The sequence below is a fragment of the Rhodamnia argentea genome, chromosome 8 (genome assembly GCF_020921035.1).
Source record: "Rhodamnia argentea isolate NSW1041297 chromosome 8, ASM2092103v1, whole genome shotgun sequence".
In the NCBI taxonomy this organism is placed as follows: Eukaryota; Viridiplantae; Streptophyta; class Magnoliopsida; order Myrtales; family Myrtaceae; genus Rhodamnia; species Rhodamnia argentea.
Window position 1 is genome coordinate 24,074,898 of NC_063157.1, and position 21,611 is coordinate 24,096,508.

Here is a 21,611-nt window from a genome sequence, read left to right on the forward strand (position 1 = left end):
AACCTAGATCAAGTTGATTTGTTTTTCAGATTTACTTACTTTGTGGGATTTTCATTTTTATTTTGAAGTGATGTTTGTCTTTTTGATATGAAATGAAAATTTTTCTTTCGACGAAAATAAAATAAAATTAAAGAGTTGATATTGAGAAGGAGCACCTTTAAGAAGCTTGTAATCAATTTGCATCAGTAGAATACACAAATTAGAATCCTTGCTGGCTTCTTTTTCCATTTCTAATAATTCCTTCGTCTAACTAGACAATGAATTCGAAACAGGATTCATAACATAAATCTCATAAAAAGACTAACCTCGAATCACTAATCAATCAACAAAATTAAAACAAATTATAGTATTTAATGAATTACGTTTTCTCGTGTCCTGTGTAATCAATGTTTTTGAAAATCGAAATTTCCCGTATTAAATATACTGAATAAGTATTCTGAGAGCATCCGTACTTGATGCTAATGCCTTCCCTTTTTCACGGCTAAATCATTCTGGAAGAATTGCCACGGCGAAGGGTTGGCCATTGCTCGTTTCTCGTAGGAATAATGATACGAATAGTCTTTGTATTTTGGCTTAATGTGTAATGTGATTCTAGAATTTTTAATTATTGAATGTGGTCTCGATACTTTACCTCGAATGTGTAATATGATCCATAAACTTTTAATTTATGTAATGTAATCTCTGAATTTTTTATACATATTCAATTTAGTCCTTGAACTATATGAAAACATTCAATATTGTCCTTCCGTTGATTTTATGTTTAGAGACAATACTGAATATTTTTATATAAATCATGAACTAAATTGAAAAGGTAATAAAAGTCCATATACCACATTGAATAATTTAAAAGTTTAGAAACGACATGAGATATTGACTTAAAATTAATAGATCATATTAAACAAACTAAAAGTTCAGAAATCATTTATCAGGTTACCTCAAGGTTTAGGTATTGCTTATGTCATTTTCCCTTTTCTCGTACCACTTCGTTTCCAGTCCTTGACATAACCGCGTCGATGTTATCATCAGTCCAACAGGTTGAAAAGGAAACGTCATGGTGACTTCCCGCGTCTTGGTCTCCTCTCTCTTCTGCGCTCTCTCTCCCTCAAGAACCCTAGATCATCTCAACACAACCTTCTCCAGCACTCGATCCCCATATAATTACTTAATTGACTTGCTAACTCAAATCCACGCCCAACTAAAACTCTAATCTCATCATAGGGTTCGACAACACAGAATCTTTCACTTCTAATCCAAACTCGAAACCCTAGGACGCACAATAACCGGATATGGAGGAGTACCCGACCGGTTTCAGGTTCTATCCAACGGAGGAAGAGCTCATTTCCTTCTACTTGCACAACCAGCTTCACGGCCTCGAGCAAGACAAGCTTCATCGTGTCATCCCGGTCCTCGACATTTTCGACACTGAGCCATGGAATCTCCCACGTAATTCGCAGTCCGTGCCCATGCATGTGATTCTTTCACATCTCCTACCTTAATTGAACTATGCATTAATCTGGGTTCTTGAAAATTTCAAGTCTCGTTGCGCATCGCCAGTGAACTTTCTTTTCCCCATATTTTATTTGGTGAATTTGTTCTGCAGAGGTTGCGGGAGAGGTGTGCAGAGAAGACAGAGAGCAGTGGTTCTTCTTCGCGCCCATGCAGGAGAGGGAGGCCGTAGGAGGGCGGCCCAGCCGGAGCATGGCCACCGGCTACTGGAAGGCCACCGGGTCTCCCGGTTATGTTTACTCGTCGGACAACAGGGTGATCGGCGTGAAGAAGTCAATGGTCTTCTACGTGGGAAAACCTCCCGCGGGAAGAAAGACCCCGTGGAAATTGAACGAGTACAGGGCCATCGAACTCTCGCCGACCAATCCCAATTCGAGCAGCGATATCTCCATTCCTAAGGTGTGAACGTGCAATCAAGAAATTTGGATCTTTATTACAATTTTTATAAACATAGAAATGATAAAATAACTTCGCGTGCATGACATCCAGGTTATCCAATTCCCACTTTGAATAATCGTTCTTGTACTAGTTTTCTGTCGCGTACTTAATAGGTGCTGTGCAATTGCAGATTACTGAAATTCCGTCTCTAATTTAGTTCCTACTTGGACTTTCACAGAAAATGCAACAATTATTTTTCTCTATGTTTGATTTTCTAGAAATAATTTACTTACAGCTGAAGCGTGAATTCACGTTGTGCCGAGTGTATGTGGTGTCTGGGAACTCTCGAGCATTTGATCGCCGGCCACAGGAGGCGGTGGCTAGAGAGACAACAATCCAGGGTGACGATGGTGCAGGTAGCAGCGGAGGCGGTGGATGTGGGGATGCATCATTGTCAGGAGTAGTAGCAGGCAATGCTGGAAGTTCCCATCAATGGGAAACGGCAGGTATGGAAGAACCAATTTGGGATTTGGAGCAACTGGATTGGCTCTAATTTCATGTATAGGTGCTCTGATGATGTAGTTTTCTGGTCATCAGTGCAATCATAGGTATATCTGTGTATCCAATCTTTCCATCATTAGATGTATCCATGTATATGTATACATAATCTCTAGTTGTATGAAGACATTGTGCTTGATATCCAGCAAACAAATGCTGGTAAATGAATTCGTCACTCGTGGTTTATAACAAAAGCATTTGATCAAAATTGAACAACACAGTCAATTATATTAAAACTCATAAAGAGTGATTAAACAAAACTGCATTGCACAACTAAAGTGCAAAGGACATTCTTTCCATCTCATAATATTGCTCAACATGTTGTTTTCTTATCAAGTTTCCTGAAAGAAAGAATATAAATCAGAAAATAATTATAAGTTTCTTACATTTATTAGCACTTACTCATAAATCTTCAGTAAAATACTGTTTTTCCTTAGACGGTTTCCAGGCGGACAAAGCTCCGTCCTTTTTACTTCGACGGTTTGCAACAGTTCTCGCAGTCCGCTGCCACAGCCGGCCACCGTGCCCTGCCAATGCTCACACTACATTCAGCAAGCCCCGTCACAGTGAGATTCTTTCAACGCTTACCCAACGAGTTCCAGCAACCATCCGACGAACTCAAAAAGCTTTTCCGACATCTCCTGCGGTCTTTTGCCAACGTTGCTGCCTCCTGGTGTCTCTGTAGCAAAGCACCACCTGAGCCGATCCTGGCAAGCCCCACCTTCACGCACAGCAGCTCCAAAGAGGAGCATCGCTTCCTAACCTGCCTTGATATGCTGCCGCGCCTCACGTTTAGACTGTACCATGACAGCCACACTCACAAGCAATCGACAATACCCGGCCCCCCCCCACCCCCCGCGGGCGTGCCTCTAGGTCTCTTCGCTATCCCAACCTAGAGAGCTCCAAGCGTCAACCGTGAGACCTACAGTAGCGCCTTTAACAAGCGTCAAGCATGATTGACAGTCGCCTATCGATTTATGCCACGCCTTGATTTTTCCTTGCAGGTTTCTTCGGTGTTCCAGTTCAATCTATTTGTGAAACCTCGTTGTCCATTCCATCCACGAAGTCTCGCTGTTGCTTCACCGTCATTGCGGTCTAGTATTGTCATCAGTAAGAAGGCATATCTCAAATTGTTTGCCAGTCATCTGTAAGGATGCATGTGGGGTTAAGTTGTGTTAGAGAAAATTCCATATCGAAGAACTGATGTAGTGTTGAGCAGTTAATATATCATAGTTGGCTCATAACTCACTGGGTCGAGATTTTGATTAAATGTGGGTCCAACTGGATATATTGATGGGCCCAGACTCCTCGGTATCGAGCAGTTTAGGAAATTTAATTTTTTAAGTTTAAGCATGCATGCATATTTTCTTTGACCCATAGTTTTTCATTGACTAATCATTTTGAGCAAACCAAAACTAATTCACGAAAAATTCTGACACTCAAACAACACACCATTAGTGATTAGAAAAGTTCCTCATTAGAGAGTTCTTGCTGACCATGTAAATTGCATAACAATGTGATAAACCAACAAGAGTTTACAGACTGGGATTAAAACCATGGTCTTCTTCAAGTGATCTGTTAATGTCACTTTGCGTTGCCCTTTTTGCGGCGGTGAATTGGATTTTCGTGGAAGATGAAGAACTACATGGCAGAGGTCACATTGTGTTATTGTCACTTTGATGAGTTGATTATCACTTTGAAAAGGAAAAAGAAAAAAATTACTGCATTCACATGTCCATTGTTATTTGATAACGTGAATTCATGTGTAACATTTTTTTTTTACTGTCCATTATTCAAATTTAAAAGGGATTGAAAGACATGAAACAAATATCATTAATTTGAACTAACGGAAGGACAATATCGAACATTATCATTAAGTCTAAGGACTAAATCGAACATCTATTAACAATTCAAGAATCGCATTGAACAAATTAAAAGTAGAGAGACGACATTGTATATTGATACCATGTTCTTAAAGGAATGACATTCAAAGTGAGTAGTTAAGACAGGATGGAGGGGTAGTGGAGTGCGAGAGCGGTGAGGCATGATATTAAATTTTATCAGTCGCGCGCACATTGTCCGATCTAGTCATGGTCGCAATTGGGACTCTCTTGGTTTGTGTTCTAGGAAGGTGGGTTGTTCCCATTGGGATGTTGACTTTGACTTCAAAACCATACTTTTTGGATTGGGTCAGTAGTGACGATGCTGTCTGTGTGAATCTAAGCTGTTTCCTCCAACAACATTACAGTGGTTTTTATGATTTTACTGACTGATATCGGTGTCTTGAAACTCTCCTTATTCAACAACAATGTCGTATGTTGCCGAATGTCGCATGATGATTATCAGTAATCTATACCTCCCAAAGTACATACATTTGCACTTTCCCAAAGGAGAGAATTATCGGTAGCCAAGATTCAACTCCAACCCCAAGTGGCAAACACATCTAAAAATGACAAGAAAACATCATTCTCAAAAGCTGTGTAGGACTCCTTTATTGGTTAATACCAGGGAAGGATGGACTCAAGATTTCAAAAGATTGAGGGGGCCACGGACGCCAAACCTTACTAAACCAAATCGGGTCTTTGACAATCGATGTGTTTTGTACGTTTCGAGTTATTCTAACACGTCCGATTTTGAGCATAGTATGTGAGTGAGCCCACTGAAAAGCATTCTCACATTGGCAAAAAGTCTAGTCTTGAGAATCCACCTGGTTCCTCGCAACATCTCAGGTTGAGGACCTTGACTTTGAGGTCTCATTTGATTCACCTTGGAATTGAGTTGGTCGAGGGATGAGAATCGCGATAGAATGTGCCGGCGGTCGATTTCTCAAGCATGAAAGTTGCACCCGGCGTGATTCTTGTCCCTCGAGTAACTTGTTTTTTGCGAATAATAAGGGCAAGACGCCAACTTACTTTGGGGTTTTTTTGCGAACATGCTTCGTCGAGCCAGGAGCGGACAGCCCTGCTATGGGAGGCATCTGCTCTCCATGTATGCTTACGGTGTGCATGGCTCTTGGTTCAACAAATTGGCATGCAATATACTTCCAAAGGTATTCACTTTTTAGTTATACATTACAACACTTATTGAGAATGGGTGGCATGTCAAGAACAGCAATCTAAGAACACGATCCCCTTTTTGTCAAAATTTCCGGAACAAAGAAATGTTTTCTGTCGGTGTTTGGACATACCCTCGTATCTTCCTTCTGCTGTTTTCCCGGGGAACATGTTCCCATGAATATGCTATTTATGTTGCATAATAATTACCACCAGCTAGTCATTTTGGATAACTTCTTTTGTTTTTCTTCTTTATTATCGAAGCTAACAGAGTAATTCATGATGGAGACATCCACCGAAAGTGGAAATTCGACTGTCTTCTTGCGGCAAAAAGTAGAAAAGTCAAAGAGCAAAAAACAAAGATAGGAATCGTAGGAAGTATGAAATGTTAGCAATAGAAGTTAATCACGATAAACAGAACTTCTACGCGTCGCAGTCTTGCCTCATGCTTGGTGAGCAAATTATGGTGGATCCGATGGTGGATCCGAGAGGAAATGTATGTGTGAGTGTGTGTGTGTGTGTGTGTGTGTGTGTGTGTGTGTGTGTAGCTTTTATAGGTTTTTAGCAAACCTACCGGGTATGTCTGAATTGACTTTTACAATTTTACTATAAATTTTTTATGCATAATTTGAATTTTACAGAACACGCATTTTATAAGTAGTTTCTCTTCTTACTTTTAACTCAAGCACTATCACATTTACAAAACAAATGAGTTAGGGAAAGATACCAAGCCAAATGAGAGTGGATTATCTGCATGGAACATTACATTTGATTGTCACGCACCGCAACTCGATAACAATGGTAAACGTTACAATAATTATGAATTCTCGACCTTAGAGATGGTTGAGGCACCGAAAGATATATAGTGTCGAATGGTGAAAAGAAGTAAAAGGCAAAGAAAGAAGTAGGGAAGGGAAGTTCTCAAGATGAGAGCGCAGCCGATTTTCTGAGTAAGAAATGACGCATCTGGAATTGTTTGCCGGTCATCTAACATAACTTCAATGGAAGTCAAGTAAACGAAATGATGTTGGCCAGAAGAAAAGGTAAAGCAAATGAAATGAATACTTTAGTTTCTTGTTCCGCTTCTAGGTGTCAACTTTAGGTAAAAAAATTCACACGCTTTAGGTTTAGGTCGGATCGGCGAAGAAGCATAAACTTATGACATTTCGGAAGTTTCCTTCTTGAAAATTGACTGAAATACCTATTATTCTTAACCTAAATGCAGAAATTCCTCCATTCACACCAAATTATACCCGGCTTCAGTTCGATTTATGTTTCTCTTTGAGTCGAATTAGAAGTAAACTGAACGGGCATTACCCTCGATGCCTTGAGAAGATAAAACTTTTTCTGCTTAAAATAACTTAATCCTCCACCAAGTGGGGCTATAACGTGTGAGTAAAGAAGGTGGGTGGGAAAGCCGGCAGAAAGTAGAAACTTTTCAGCATCACTAAGTATGCTGAGATTCCATGGAATTCCACTTGGGACAGCTTAGCAGGCAGCAGTGGGCGATGCTCACTTTTTGATTTTTTTAAGCAAAACTCTATGTGATGGAGTGGAATGTGTCTAGTGCCTCATTTGCTAACTTTTTTCCTTCTATTGTAATTTACGATAGTTCTTTGGGCAAGGTTTCTATGTATGTAGGGAGAAATTGATGCATTGATTGCGAGATTTGAAGAGATGTCTCAAGAAGAATGCTCCACTGACCCCATATTCTCCTTCGATTCAACAATAGATTTGTCCGGGAATGATGTGAATGGGGAGAGTTACCAAAAAAGTCCTAAACCTATTATACTTGTATCAAAGTTCTCAGCGATCGGCTAGAGTTGAGGGCCGGCGAGGTCGACGTTGTCAGCCTTTGGCGAAGTTCGACCCCACTGGTCATTGGCCTTCGCCAATAGCTAGCGGTATCCTAGATTTGGGCCTTCACCTCCTTGCCGTTGATCTCCACGACCTCCTCCTTCGCCTTGAAAATCTTAATCAAACCAGCTCTAATCTCCACACAACTCTGGCATTTCCCAACTAGATGGAGGATGATAGATAGGGCGAGTAGTACCTCTTCAAAATCGTGTTGCTCATCAACTCCGCCGTCGGCAAGTCTAACCTCCTCTCACGGTTCGCTCGACGAGTTCAACATCAACACCAAGGCCATGATCGGGGTCTAGTTCCAAATAGTGGTCGTGGAAAATGGTGGCAAGGAGGTGAAGGCTCGGATTTGGCAAGGCTCAAGCTCGCCGGTGGCCGGTGAAGACAACCTTTGTTAGAGGCCAGCAAGGTCCTCGCCTCTAGCCGGTCGCCGGACCTCGGCAACTGGCTAGAGGAAGAAGGAAGGGAAGGAAAAAAAGGAAGAAAAATAAAAATTCAATAATATTAAAATATTAGTAAAAGTTGTCAATGTCAATGTTAGTCGCATCATGTTAGGGTCGATCAACCAAAATTGATTGGATTGACCGAATTGAAATTTGACACAAATACAAAAGGTTTAAGATTCAATTGACCAAAAAAGAAGATTTAGAATTGAATGGACAAAATTGCAATATGTTTATTACTTTTTTTTGTAATTTTTTTTATGTGAAATTACAATCATGGGAATGCAAAACATGCTGAGAAAGGTACTTTCTTTCTGGATCCAAAATAAGGTGAAATCAATTAGTTCTCTACAGTCTACATGCTATTAGCTTGACAAAATACGACAAATTGTAAAACGCAAAATTTCATGCATTCTAGATTTTTAGAGAGAACTTGCGGTACATAATAGGAAAGTTTGTCTCCATAAACCCGCAAATTGGTTCCAAATCACGATGAACTTAGTGATTACATAGTTCCTAGATTTGAGTTTTTAAAGACATCTTTTTATTGATGTCCAATAATTAGGATGTCTAATTGGGCACACAATTCTTAATACCCTGTTAATAGACCAAGCAAATTTTAGTATTAAACCCAACTTTGGACACAGTAAAGCAAAACACGTCACTTCTGTTCTTTACCAAAAAAAAAAAAAACACGTCACTTCTGTTAAATCGCATTAGCTATGAAATCAATCCAAAAGTATCGTTTTATTTTTTTTAATTAAAGAGCATCTATGCCAAATTAAAAACTAAGAAGGAGCATCTTTATGGAACATGTAATAATTGCATCCGTAGAAAGCACAAATTAGAATCTTCGCTAGGGTTCCTTTTCCATTTCCAATAATTCCTTACTATAACTAGACAATGAGTTATTTAATCAAGAAATAACCCCGAAACACTTGTTAAACAACCAGAAAAGAAATGTTTGCAGCAATAAATGTATTGTTTTTCTGGCTTTTATGGATAACGAAATAGGAAATATTCACTTTTAAATATCCTCTCAAAATGAGAAATGATTATGCGACTAACCTTAGTCCACTTGTGAGATTGATTTCTGTTATGGACCACAAACAAAATAAATAATATACAAGAGTTTTGCTAGCATACCAGTCTTTAAGCCACCGTGAGAATAACAATACGTTATGAGTCACAAATTCTTAAAGTAATAGATCCCACAATAATTTATAATTTTTTTTTTTTTGTGGCTCGGAACAAACTGTTATTCTCACAGTAGACTAAACATTCACTTAATCATTTCTTAATAAATAATGAGAAATTGTTGTTAGGTCTACTCTTTCAAGAGTTGTCATCTATATATGTTGTTATTTTCATAGTCGTCCTAAAGATTAATAAAATGAATTGAGTTTTGAATGTGACCGACTTATTTATGGTCCTTAGACATAACCGCGTTGATGTCGACATCGGTGCGAGAGCGGGGAGTCATCACTTCACTCGTCTTGGTCTCCTCTCTCCTCCAAGAACCCTACGTCGTCTCAACCCACTCTATCTCCTGCACTGATCCCCTACATCTACAACACAGGATCTTTCACTTCTGATCCAACTCGAAACGCTAGGACACCAAAACAACCAGACATGGAGGAGTCCCCGACAGGTTTCAGGTTCTATCCAACGGAGGAAGAGCTCATTTCCTTCTACTTGCACAACCAGCTTCACGGCCTCAAGCAAGCCAAGCTTCACCGTGTCATCCCGGTGCTCGACATTTTCGACACCGAGCCATGGAATCTCCCACGTAATTCACAGTCCGCTGCATGCACTAAACTGGGTTCTTGAAGAATTTCAAATCTTGCAGCGCGTTACCAGTGAACTTTCTTTGCACCATATTTTATTGGGTGAATTCGTGCTGCAGAGCTTGCGGGAGAACTGTGCAGAGAAGACAGAGAGCAGTGGTTCTTCTTCGCGCCAATGCAGGAGAGGGAGGAGAGAGGAGGCCGGCCCAGCCGGAGCATGGCCACCGGCTACTGGAAGGGCACCGGGTCTCCCGGTTACGTCTACTCGTCTGACAACAAGGTGATCGGCGTGAAGAAATCCATGGTTTTCTACGTGGGAAAACCTCCCGCAGGAAGAAAGACCCAGTGGAAATTGAACGAGTACAGGGCCATTGAACTCTGGCCCACCAATCCCAATTCCACGGGCAGTAACGTTTCCATTCCTAAGGTGAACTTGCTATCAAGAAATTTGGACCTTCATTCAACCTTTTCAAACATTGAAAGGATAAAACAACTTCGCGTGCCCGTCCAATTTTCACTCTGTATAATCGTTCTTGTACCAATTTCCTGTCGTGTACTTTATCGGTGTTGTGCAGTTGCAGACTGTTGAATTCCCGTCTCTAGTTCAGTTCCTACTTGGACTTTCGCAGAAAAATGCGACAAACACCTTTCTACGTGCTTGATTTTCTCGAAATAATGTACTTACAGCTCAGGCGTGAATTCACTTTGTGCCGAATCTACGTGGCGTCCGAGAGCTCTCGAGCATTTGATCGACGGCCTATGGAAGCAGTGGCCAGAGAGACATCAATCAAGGGTGGCGACGCCTCCGCTAGCAGTGGAAGCGGTGGACGTGGAGATGCATCATCGGCAGGAGTAGCAGCAGGTAATGCAGAAAGTTCCAATCACTGGGAGACGACAAGTCTGGATGAAATTTGGGATTGGGAGCAACTGGATTGGCTCTAAAGTACTCTAATGATGTAGTTGTCATGGTATGTACATCCACATGTAACCAATCTTTCCGCCATTAATGTATCCATGTACATTTTGCATAGGAAAAGGCTACCATGGCCGTGCCACCAATTCTGACGGTGGGACAGTCAAATTGTAGCCAAACTTATTTCGCTTGCTGATCCGGTTTTACCCTTTTGATTGTCAAATTTTTTTTTTAATTGTGAGCTAAAATTTAAAAAAAAAAAATTATAAGAGGAAGATAATTTTTTATTCTACATACTATATCCGCGTGTTTTGCATAAAACATTTATTGATCGGGACATTGTATAGTCAGAAATATTATTCTGCTTATTAATTGTCAAATTAGAATTTCCAATTAGATGTCGTTATTGTTAAATCATAATAACGCATAAAAGTAGAATAATCGTATACAATAAATATGAAATGCTAAATTTTGCTACTTTCGCTCCTTTATATGTGCTTAATATTGTACTAAATGATAAGGTTCTCATTTTTATTATTCTTTTAAAGGGTAAGCTTTTGTGATTTTGCAACATTTGGGCCATTTTTTACAATTAATTTAGGAAATTTTGTCTTCTGGTCGCCCAAATAAGTCCCACTAGCATAATCTCAAATTTGTGGCTATAAAAGCACTGTTACAGAAGGTGTGGTCAGCTTAGCGGGGCCCTTTTGCATGTATAATCTATGCGAAAGAAGACATTGTGCTTGATACTAGATCAATAGGCGGGCCGAACATGAACATGCAGGCTAGATGTGTGTAAGTGTATCATATCATGTCTATCGAATTTTTCGATATAAAGTTGATTGGGCCTCAGAGGACCTTAGGCTCTAGAAAAATTATTGATTCGTCCTTTAGAGTAGGTCCGACAAGCCTCTACGGCTGATTAGAGAAATAGATATCTGATAGTGAACTTCAAATCCTTTTACACTGATGATGGATGCGTCAAAGAGCTTGTGACTTGTGGTTTATAAGAAAATCGCTTGATTCAATATAGGATGCCACAGTAGGATGTGCGTTTGTATCGACATTTAAAGTGCAAACGAATCTATGCTTTCAGTCTCACAATATTGCTGTACGGCATTTTTTTTCTTATAACAAAAGTAAAATTATTATGTGTAATAAGCTATGTTCGAAGATTTTTCTCGTGAACGACGTATACGAAAATATTTGGATATAAATCATTGTCGATAATGAAAGTATTTTTTATTTGACTAATTTTAACAAGCGATACAAGTAATCATTTTCAGGAAAATATTTTCCAAGTCATTCATTTTTTCACGAAACAAACATAACCCTTGACCACGAAATTGTTTTCTGGAGTTGGCATGAAGTAATCGTTTTTAAAAAAAGTTGGCACTGAAGTGATCATTTTTAAAAAAAATTGGCATTTAAGTGATCGTTTTGAAAGTTTTGACACTAAAGTGAGCACCATACACAAGTTTTGGCACTTATAGTATATTTAAGCCTCTCTTTTGGACTAATATAAGGTATAAAGGTCGGGTACTATTTCTTTTTATATAAGCTAATATTTTTTAACATAAATATCGATAGTTTTGTTTTGTTTTTTTTTTGGGTAAGGAATATCGATAGTTTTGTTTATCCTCAATACAATACAAAAAAGGGGAAAAAAAATTAAAACAAGAAATGGGAATGGAAATGGAGGCAGTGCCACCGATTTTCCTGAAAAATGATTCTTGAAAAATATTTTTCTTTAACATGAGGTTTTCCGTGAAACAAACACACTCTTAATAAGTACTCTAAGGAAACTTTTAACAAAATTTATTCAATATTGAGACCATACAAGTCTATGGGGGCATGAACGAGAACAATAATGTAGATTTCATTAATCAAATTGCAAAAGGAATTGCGCACTTCTCCCTTTCATGTCAATTGGAAATGCACGAAGAGCAACAAATATTATTCCAATTCTACAGCTAATAAGATAAAGCCTCTAGTATCCAAATCACCATTCGATGACTTATCAAAACATTGTTGATAAAGTTTAGAAATATTAGAATCCCTATATCACATATTCACGTGCATTAATTTCTGTTAGGATTAGCTAGCTTGCTGTGACTTGTTCAGTGTAATTGTAGCTCAATTAATAAAATGAAATTTTAGCTATATGAAAATGCACTAACACCGCCATATTATTTTATTTATTTGTTTATTTTTGCAGCGCTCACTCTGGTGGCACCACTTTTTAAGCGATCACTTAAGTGTCATAACATAAAAATAAAGTATGCACTTGAGTGGCATCGACAATTTCTCTAGCCTGATAATCTGACGTAACATTATTTTGATACAAAATAATGTCATTAAAAGTGCATAAAACGACGTGGTTTAGCTCTTTTCTTACTCCAAGTGTTTTGAGAACTTAAATGAAGCTTCTACAAGGGGAAAATTGCACCCCAAGTGTTTTGTTCGTAAAAAGAACTTCATCCAGGCATCTTTCAAAGAGATTCAACATTAGTAAAAAATGTTACCGCAAAAAATGTGACAATTCTAAAATGTATTTTCTAGAAAAATGACAATATTTTTCGGTGTTTAGCTGAAACCTAATATTGAACTGTAAAATTATTTCCATCATATGGTAAGAAAAATAGGATTTGATTTTCCTTGACAGAAATATTACATTCGGACGCTAATAACTTATGCCTGGGCAGTCGAATGGGTACTAGGGTCTTGAGCACGGGTCCCTAGCTCCTTGGAAGAGCATGGGCACTAGGCTAGGCTCGAGAATCGGCTTCCTATGCCTGGCTCCCTAGCACCACGGCCCGAGTCCACAGAGGCCAAGACCGGGATCCTAGCGCCTAAGTCCATCGTGGCCGAGCCGGGTCCATCAAGGCTAGGCTCAAGAACTCGGTGCCCATGCCCTGATCCATCAAGATTGTGCTCTGCTTGACGACTGTGCTCAAATCCATTGAAGTTGGGCTTGGGACCCTAGTGCTAGTGCCTAGGTTTTCAATGTTTGTGCTCGAGTCAATTGAGGCTAGGCCCCATACTAGGGTGGTCGGAACCAGGTCCCAACGCCCAGCTTTGGGTCCATTGAAATCGGGTGCAAGTGCCTGGCGTCTGGGCCCATGTCCCATGAGTCTGGGCGTGAGTACCTAAAGGCTAGATTTGGACACAGACACTGGGTCCTCATCCTAGCCTTTGTGGACCCAAGCTGTGATGGCGGGGACAATAGCACTGCACGGGGTTCCGGGGCCAACCATAGTGAGCAAGAGCTCGGATGTCTAGGACTGGTGCCTAGCCTCAGGGAACATTTGTGTCATTTCTCCGACTCCTCCCCGAGCTACACATTGGTACCAACTTAGTGGATTCTCTTTAGGCTTTTTGAATTCATGTTGTTTACTGCTTGGATTCATGTTGTTTACTGCTCATATCATGTAGTAGCTTTACCTGTTGCTATCGTTCAGCATTTTAGGGGACAGCTACATAATTTTTTTTCTTTAAGGCTTCTTTCAAATCTCCCATACATGATCTACCCGATCTTGCTGATTATACGTCAAGTTCGTCAATGCTCTATTGGATGCTCCTGGACCACATGACCATAAAGGTAAGCTGGATGATATTCATAATGATGATCGATATCCTCCACGAGTGCATTTTGATGTCCATCTTGACCATAAACTCTCTCTCTCTCTCTCTCTCTCTCTCTCTCTCTCTCTCTCTCTCTCTACACTTGGCGTGTTCTAGGAAGGTGGGTTGTTTGGGGATTGGCTTAGTAGTAAAACTACCTGGGCAGAGTCAAGGAAAAACGAAACAAAATCAAGAAATGGGCATGCGGACAGACAACCCAACATCTCTTCGGCCCACTCGGGTCGGCCATAAGCGAGTATCGTACGAGACGTCACGTCAAATGACAACGGCACCCGGAGAGATCCGCACGCAAGAGAGTAGAGTTTGGAAATTTAAACAACAAAGAGGTTGATCGGTGGCTGCACCAGATCGAAGGGAGGTAAGTCCATCAGTTCAATACGTTTCTGTTCGGATTCTCTTTATTTTCTCCCAAGTTCGAGAGAATTGCAATTTCCTCATCTTGATCTTTTCATTGCTACCATTTCGGATCACTTGATATTAGTTTACATGTCATTTGATATTAAATTCATATGTGATTTTTTACTTACATAAAATAATTATTAAAACTTTCCTTGTAAGCCCAACGCGTAAGTAGAATAATGCAGACTCAACTATGTCACTAACTAATTGATTGTCGATTTAAAAAATAGAGAAAAATTACCCAAAAAATCTTAAATATATTACAACTATGCCAATTCATTCCTAAACCTTCTTGTATTTATGCAAATTTAGTCAATTAGGCCAATTTTGATAGGAAATTGCTGACATGGCATAACCGGGCGCGACGTGGATAATTTTTATTAATATCTTAATATTTTAATAATTTTTCCCTATGTTTTTCTTTTCTTTTCTTTTCTTTTTCTTAGGGTCAGTAGGAGACCTCCAACCATTGGGCAAGGGCCGCGGCCGAGGTCACTGGGCTATTGGCAAGGGCTCGCAAGCCCTCACCTAGTGGCCAGCCAAGGTCGCGGGGCATTAGCTTGTGGCCGACAGCCTCTTTCCCTCCTTAATAAAAAAAGAAAAAAAGAAAGGAAAAAATTATTGAAAAACTAAAAAAACTAATTATAAAATTCAAAAAAATTAAAATATTATTAAAAATTATCCACGTTGGCAATATTCAACTAAAATTGGTTGGATGGACTGAATTAACATAAATATAAAAGATTTAAGACTTCTTTTGGCGTACCGGAGTCAAGCAAGGTCAACTCGGCTCCTACGCTATCCTGCCAGGCTTTATAATTGAATAACCTTGCTCCGGGCCTGCCCAAAAAAGGTCTTCCGACCTGTTTGACCCGAGGGGTCTTGACTCTTGAGTGGATGCATAATCTTAATGGCTTAATTTGTTAGGCTGGTGATACGATCCAATCTCCCTGTGTAGGCAATTTTAGCAGCACGCCAACCTGCGTTATTCCGAGCCGACGGAAGGATGACGTCGAAGGGAAATCAAAATGTGGGTATTTAGGCTAAGGAATGAACCAACAAATATGGACATCATGAGATAATCCTCCATTTTTTTCTCGGAATCAAATCTAAGTTAGTCAACTAGCCAAGATTAACTCCAATCACAATGGCAAACACATCTAAAAAGACAAGAACACATCATTCTCAAAAGCTGTGTAGGGATTGATTCAGATTTCAAAAGTCGGGGGGGCCACCCACGCCACGCCCACTCAACCAAGTTAGGTCTTTGACAATTGATCGGTTTTGTAGGTTTTAAGGGTTCTTCTTCTTCTTTTGTTTTGTTTTGTTTTTTTTTTTTTTTGACGCATTCTAATCGAGGATATTATACACGGAAGCCAACTCAAACAGCATTTTCACATTGGCAAAGACCAATCTTGAGAATTTCACCAGGTTCCTCGTACCATCTCAGGTTGACGACCTCGACTTCTTCTAATTTCTCTAGTGCCTCCCGTTCTCATTTGATTCACTTTGAAATTAAATTAGACGAAGAATGAGAATCCTCATAGATTATCTGGATTTCGATCTTGCAAACATGCTGGTAGTATGACTCTTGTCCCTCGAGCACGTCGTTCTGCATGAAGGGCGGGGGGAGGAGGAGGAGAAGCTGAGGCATTGCTTGATCGATTCACTTAGGTGATGTGTTCGTTCCGTATTTGCGATTAAAACAGATCTATTCATAATAATGTTGAGTGGACTTCAAGATTTCACGGCAATTCTACGTACACTTTACATGCAAAGGTATTCTCCTTTTCCGTTCTTTGTAAGGGAGTCAATATGACTCTAATAAAGAGAGACATCTTTAGAATCGAGAGAATTACCAAAAAAGGCATAAATCTATTATAATTGTGCCATTTTAATTCTATTTTTTTTTTACAATTGAGGTCTAAACCTTTTGTAATTGCATCAATTCAGTCCATTTGGCTGATATGTGCTGACGTGAAATTTTTCTAATAATATCTTAATATTTTTTAATTATTATTTTTATTTTTTAAATGTCTGGGCAAGGGTCGCAAACTCTCCCAGCAGCCGACGTTTGGTGGCCAGCAGCCTCCTACTGACCCAATAAAAAAAATAAATACAAGAAAACCAAAGACAGTTTTTTATTAAAAAGTAAAAATAATAATAAATTAAAAATATTATTAAATATTTGTCACGTCAGCGCCAACCGGCCAAATGGACTGAATTGGCACAATTATAAAATATTTAGGACTCAATTGGCAAAAAAAAAATAATAAAACTTTAGGATTTAATTTGCACAATTCCAACAGGTCTATGGTTTTTTTTCTTTAAAGCTTGGTTATAGCCAATTTGATTCCCTAAGATAAATGCAGATTCTCTTTGGAGTTACATGAACTGACGTCAACAAAAAACTAACAATACACTTCAAAATGTAGATGCTAGAGATCGGTACTTTTACCAATTTTTTTAGCAAGGGTCTATCAGAAATTGGTTGTGAATCACTATAAAAAATATATATTTTAGCCTATCTTATTAATTAGTGGTATCATTACACTTATTAAAACAAGATAAAATTATGTGTCGTTAGAATTGAGTCAGGACATGCTCCTGACCATTAGAAGGGCCATCAAGAACAGCACTCTACGAACATAATCACTTTTTCTCCGAACTTTGAAGAACAAGCGAAATAATTTAGGTCAGTTTTCATACATATCTTCATTTTCCACTGTCTTCCCAGAGTGTTTTTTTTTTCCTTCCAAAGGATATCGAGAATATATAAGCTCTATAAACAAGTAATGTGGATAATTTGACAATGAGACCAAAACAATCATCTCGATAGTTCGTACAAGAAAAAGAAAACATGAATGTGTTTCATGACGATAAATGTCTTAATTCCTAAGATGGTTGCTAACAAACGTACTGCTTTTCATTTTAATTATCGCATAATGGCTATTGAAGCGAAAGCAAGTAAGGTCACAAAAATCATATAAAATTGGAGAAATTTTTGTACGAGGCATTGAACACTAATTGGGATTTGATGTAGACGTGCGTAAAATGTCACAAATATTATAGACAGGCCTCATGAAAAATAATATAGTATAACCCAGTAACATCATATGATGGAGACATCCACCGAAAGTGGGAATTGACAAAAAAGACAGAAAAAAGGAAAGAAAGAAACGATAGGAAGTTGGGAATATTCTGTAGTAGTTGATGAATAAAACTTCAAGGAGTTACGTTCTTGCTTACTGCTCAGTGATTATGGTGGATCCACGAGGAAAACGTAAGTTACTCATTTATTTTTCTTTTTCCTTTTCTCGTTTTTATCAAATCTACTAGGTGTGCCAAAATTGATTTTTCCAATTTTTTTTTACTTTTTTTTCTTAATCTAAATCGATATTATAAGAAACCTCTTTTCTATTTTGCATCTCCTGCCCTATAACATTAAAAAAACAAAAGAATCAGCAACAAATATCGAGTCAAATTAGAGTGGATTATTTAGATGAAACACTATCTTTGATTATCATTGATATGTCACCCAATAGTAATGGTTAAAGTAAAATGTAATGGTTAGAGGTGAGTATGGCTCCCGTTGGAGTTGGCGAATATTTCGGGGATCTTTGTTTTTCATATCGAGCACGTCCACATGAGTTTAGGAAAATTGAAGTATGATCCAACGACATGTGATCTCTGCGAACGGAATGCGAGGGCAGCACCCTCGAAATAGGGGTCCCACCGACCGGTGAGCGGGCCGGGGTTTGGGGGCAGAGCCTCCGAAACAACAACTGATTTGGGCTTGTATTTAAGTTGGCCCGTTTATTGTGGGATCAAAGGGATTATGATAGGCTTAGGTTTTGGACCCGGATTAGGTTATATATATTATGCTCGTATGAAAGATCATTGAAACGAGTTGTACGGCTGTAAACCTAAATCATAGTGAAATATTTTTGCAAGACGTAGCCCTATTATGGGATGAACTTGGGTAAAACTGTGCGTCGTCTATTTTTCTTTTATTATCTGTGTGATCGTTACGAATCGGTTTGCGATACATCCCTTCGGTTCCATGGTAGAACCTAAAATCTAGTACGGAACCCGTGGGTTCCATTCCGGTTCTAGGTTTTAGAGTATGTAGAGTAGGTTCCAAGCTCAAAAAATTGGAGAACCTATTCCGATAGGTAGTTTTCGGTTTCCAGGTAGGTAGAACGTGGAACCTATAACGAGTTTTTGGATTTTTCTTGGTATATGTTTTTGCGCGATCCTGCAGCATTTCACGACATTCGATAATGAGTGTGTCTTTTGAAACCACTAGTCTAAGCTTCCATTTTCTGTTATATTTATAATCGAAACTTTTGCCTTGTTAATGTCTCATATTTATTCGTATGTCTAAATATGTGGTGTGGTCGATGGATTGTAACAGTAAGTGTCGGTCATTAATTGTGGTGATTTACTGTAATTGTTCAATTAAAAATACATGTGGAACTTGGGACTCTGGAACCGATCCTAGAACCCGTGGCGGGTAGGTTTCAGATTCTAAGATATGCATGGTAAGTTTTAAATTCCAAAAAATGAATGAGTAGGTTCCATGTTCCAAGTGAAATTTGTGTAGAGCTTGAAACCGCTCATCCCTAATAATGGTTAATAATGATGAATAAAACTTCAATGAGTTAAGTCTTGCTTACTGCTTAGTGATTATGGTGGATCCATGAGGAAAATGTAAGTATGTCTTTGTTTCTCATTTATGTAATTTTTTTTTTTTTTGCTATGACTTTGTTTGTCATTTATTTTTCTTTTCTCGTTTTTGTCAAATCTACTAGGTGTGTCTAAATTGATTTTTACAATTTTACTTTTTACATTTTTTTCTTAATCTAAATCGATATTATAAGAGTTTCTTCTTTTTTTTTTTTACATCTCAAGCCCTATAGCATTTATAAAAAAAAAAAGAATCAGTAAAAGATATTGAGTCAAATGAGAGTGGATTATTAGATTAAACACTACCTTCAATATGTCACCCGATAATAATGTTTAAAGTAAAATGTTGTGGGACTGCTAGCAATTACTCTAATAATTTATAATGTTAGGTGAATACATGAATTAATCCTTTAAGCATTCTAACACTCTCTCTTACATGTGGATTGGATTTTGGCCTAGCACTAGATGTGAAAAATACATAATAAAGGAGGAAAATACGGAGACTGGAAAGATTGAAACTCAGGATCTCCTACTCTCTTGCCAAGTAAAGTTTTATGAGATCACTTCCAATTGCTTTAAAAGATTAAAATTTCAAATATTCTAACAGTTAATCACAACTATAACTACAAATAATTTCTTGACCTTGGAGACGGTTGAGGCACCAATAGCTATATAATATCGACTGAGTAAAGGAAATGAAAGATAGAGAAAGAAGTGAGGAAGTTCTTAAGTTGAGTGCGCAGCCGATTTCTTAAGAACTAAGAAATGATACGTGGGGAAATGACACAAATGATCTTAGAACTTTGATCCCATGTGCAATGTTGTCTTTAAACTTTTAATTTGGTCAATATAGCCCTTGAACTATTGGCAAATGACCAATATAGTCCTTCAATTTGCTCATTTCCTAACAGTTCAAAAACTAGATTGAACATTTACTAACAGTTCAGGGACCGCATTGAACAAATTAAAGTTCAAGGACGATGTTGCACATTGACCAAAGTTCTAGAACATTTGAGTCATTTTCCCATGATATATCTCGAATTTTTTTCCATTCATCTACATAATTTGAAAGGAAGTCAAGTAAAGGAAATGACTTTGGCCAGGAGAACTTATAACTGTTGGGATGTTGTCCTTTGGAAAATTGACTGATATACCTGCTATTCTCAACCTAGATGCAGAAGTTCCTCCATTTAAACCAGAGAGCAAGTTAGCGCCACCCTCGATGCCTCAAGTGAATCAAACTTGTCTGCTAAGAATAATTAATCGCCCACAGGGCGGCCATAACGTGCTATTAGTGGAAATGACCGGTAAATGCGGCAGTAGGTTGAAATATTTCCGGAACTATTCTTTATTAAATACGCTGAGATTGCATGGAATTCAACTTGGAATAGCTACCATGACAGCGATCGGTAACGCTCGCTTTAATGGCATTGGAGAAACTATTTGATGATTTGTTCTAGTATTGTGCTTGATCACAGATTGGGGACATTTGGGCTCGAGGTGGCAAAATTGGTTTAGAACCCATATTTGACCCTTATTTCATTGTGGTGGGTCATAAATGAGTTCCTTAAGTTTTAAAAGTGGGTCATAAATGAGTCCCTTAAGTTTTAAAAGGTCATAAATGGGTTTTAAACTGGTCATAAATGGGTTAGCTAAAAAAACTATAAAAAATAATTAACAATATATATATCTTTAAAAATGTAATTTTTTTTCTCTAAACTGGATCTTATTATTGAAGTGTTGACAATATAAATCGAGTTGGGTACGAGACAAGATGTGGATAGCATGAAAATGGGTCAATATGGGTCGGATCATATTTGACTCGACTCAAATTCGACCCGACCCACCAATTTGACACCTTTAATTTGGGTAAATGGTTTACTTCTTTTGTGCCCCAAGCGACTTGCTCACTCATGTTAAAACTGGGTTCATGAATTAACGAAACGGTACGAACCGCAATGTACATTGGTTAAGGATTCTACCTATAATGGGATAAAGTAATTATAGGTTAACGTCACAAAAATCCTAAATTAGTATACTTGTGACAAATTTACTCCAAACCAATTTTTTGACTACCAAAAATTTCAAAACTGGTATACCTATGATAAATTTATCTTACGTTAACTTCCGTTAAATTTTTTCGTTTAATGGTTGAGTTAGATGACACATACAGTTGACGAGTGTAGCAGTTTGGGATTCTAACCTTTGTTTGTCATAGGTGTACCACTTAGGGTTTTTCGTGTTGTAATCCATTTTAATAGAAATTAATGGAGGGTAAATTTGTCACAAATGTACCACTTTGAGGGTTTTTGGTTGTAAAAAAAATTAGCTTGGGGTAAATTTGTCACGAGTTTACCAATTTGAGTTTTTTTGTGGC

At 38.4% G+C, this 21,611-nt stretch overlaps 2 protein-coding genes across 2 annotated transcripts; both read left to right on the plus strand.

The window, feature by feature from the left end:
- The first annotated feature begins 1,125 nt into the window (after positions 1-1,125).
- Positions 1,126-2,493, plus strand: LOC125312577 (NAC domain-containing protein 90-like). The gene is made up of 3 exons (XM_048283861.1): positions 1,126-1,443; positions 1,601-1,905; positions 2,180-2,493. Exons 1-3 carry the CDS (start codon positions 1,287-1,289, stop codon positions 2,435-2,437), a joined length of 720 nt encoding a protein of 239 aa, XP_048139818.1. The 5' UTR covers positions 1,126-1,286; the 3' UTR covers positions 2,438-2,493.
- Positions 2,494-9,368: 6,875 nt separating this feature from the next.
- Positions 9,369-10,530, plus strand: LOC125316199 (NAC domain-containing protein 90-like). Its single transcript, XM_048283862.1, has 3 exons — positions 9,369-9,590; positions 9,708-10,015; positions 10,276-10,530. The coding sequence occupies exons 1-3, from the start codon at positions 9,434-9,436 to the stop codon at positions 10,528-10,530; spliced, it is 720 nt and encodes a 239-aa protein (XP_048139819.1). The 5' UTR covers positions 9,369-9,433.
- The last annotated feature ends 11,081 nt before the right edge of the window (positions 10,531-21,611 follow it).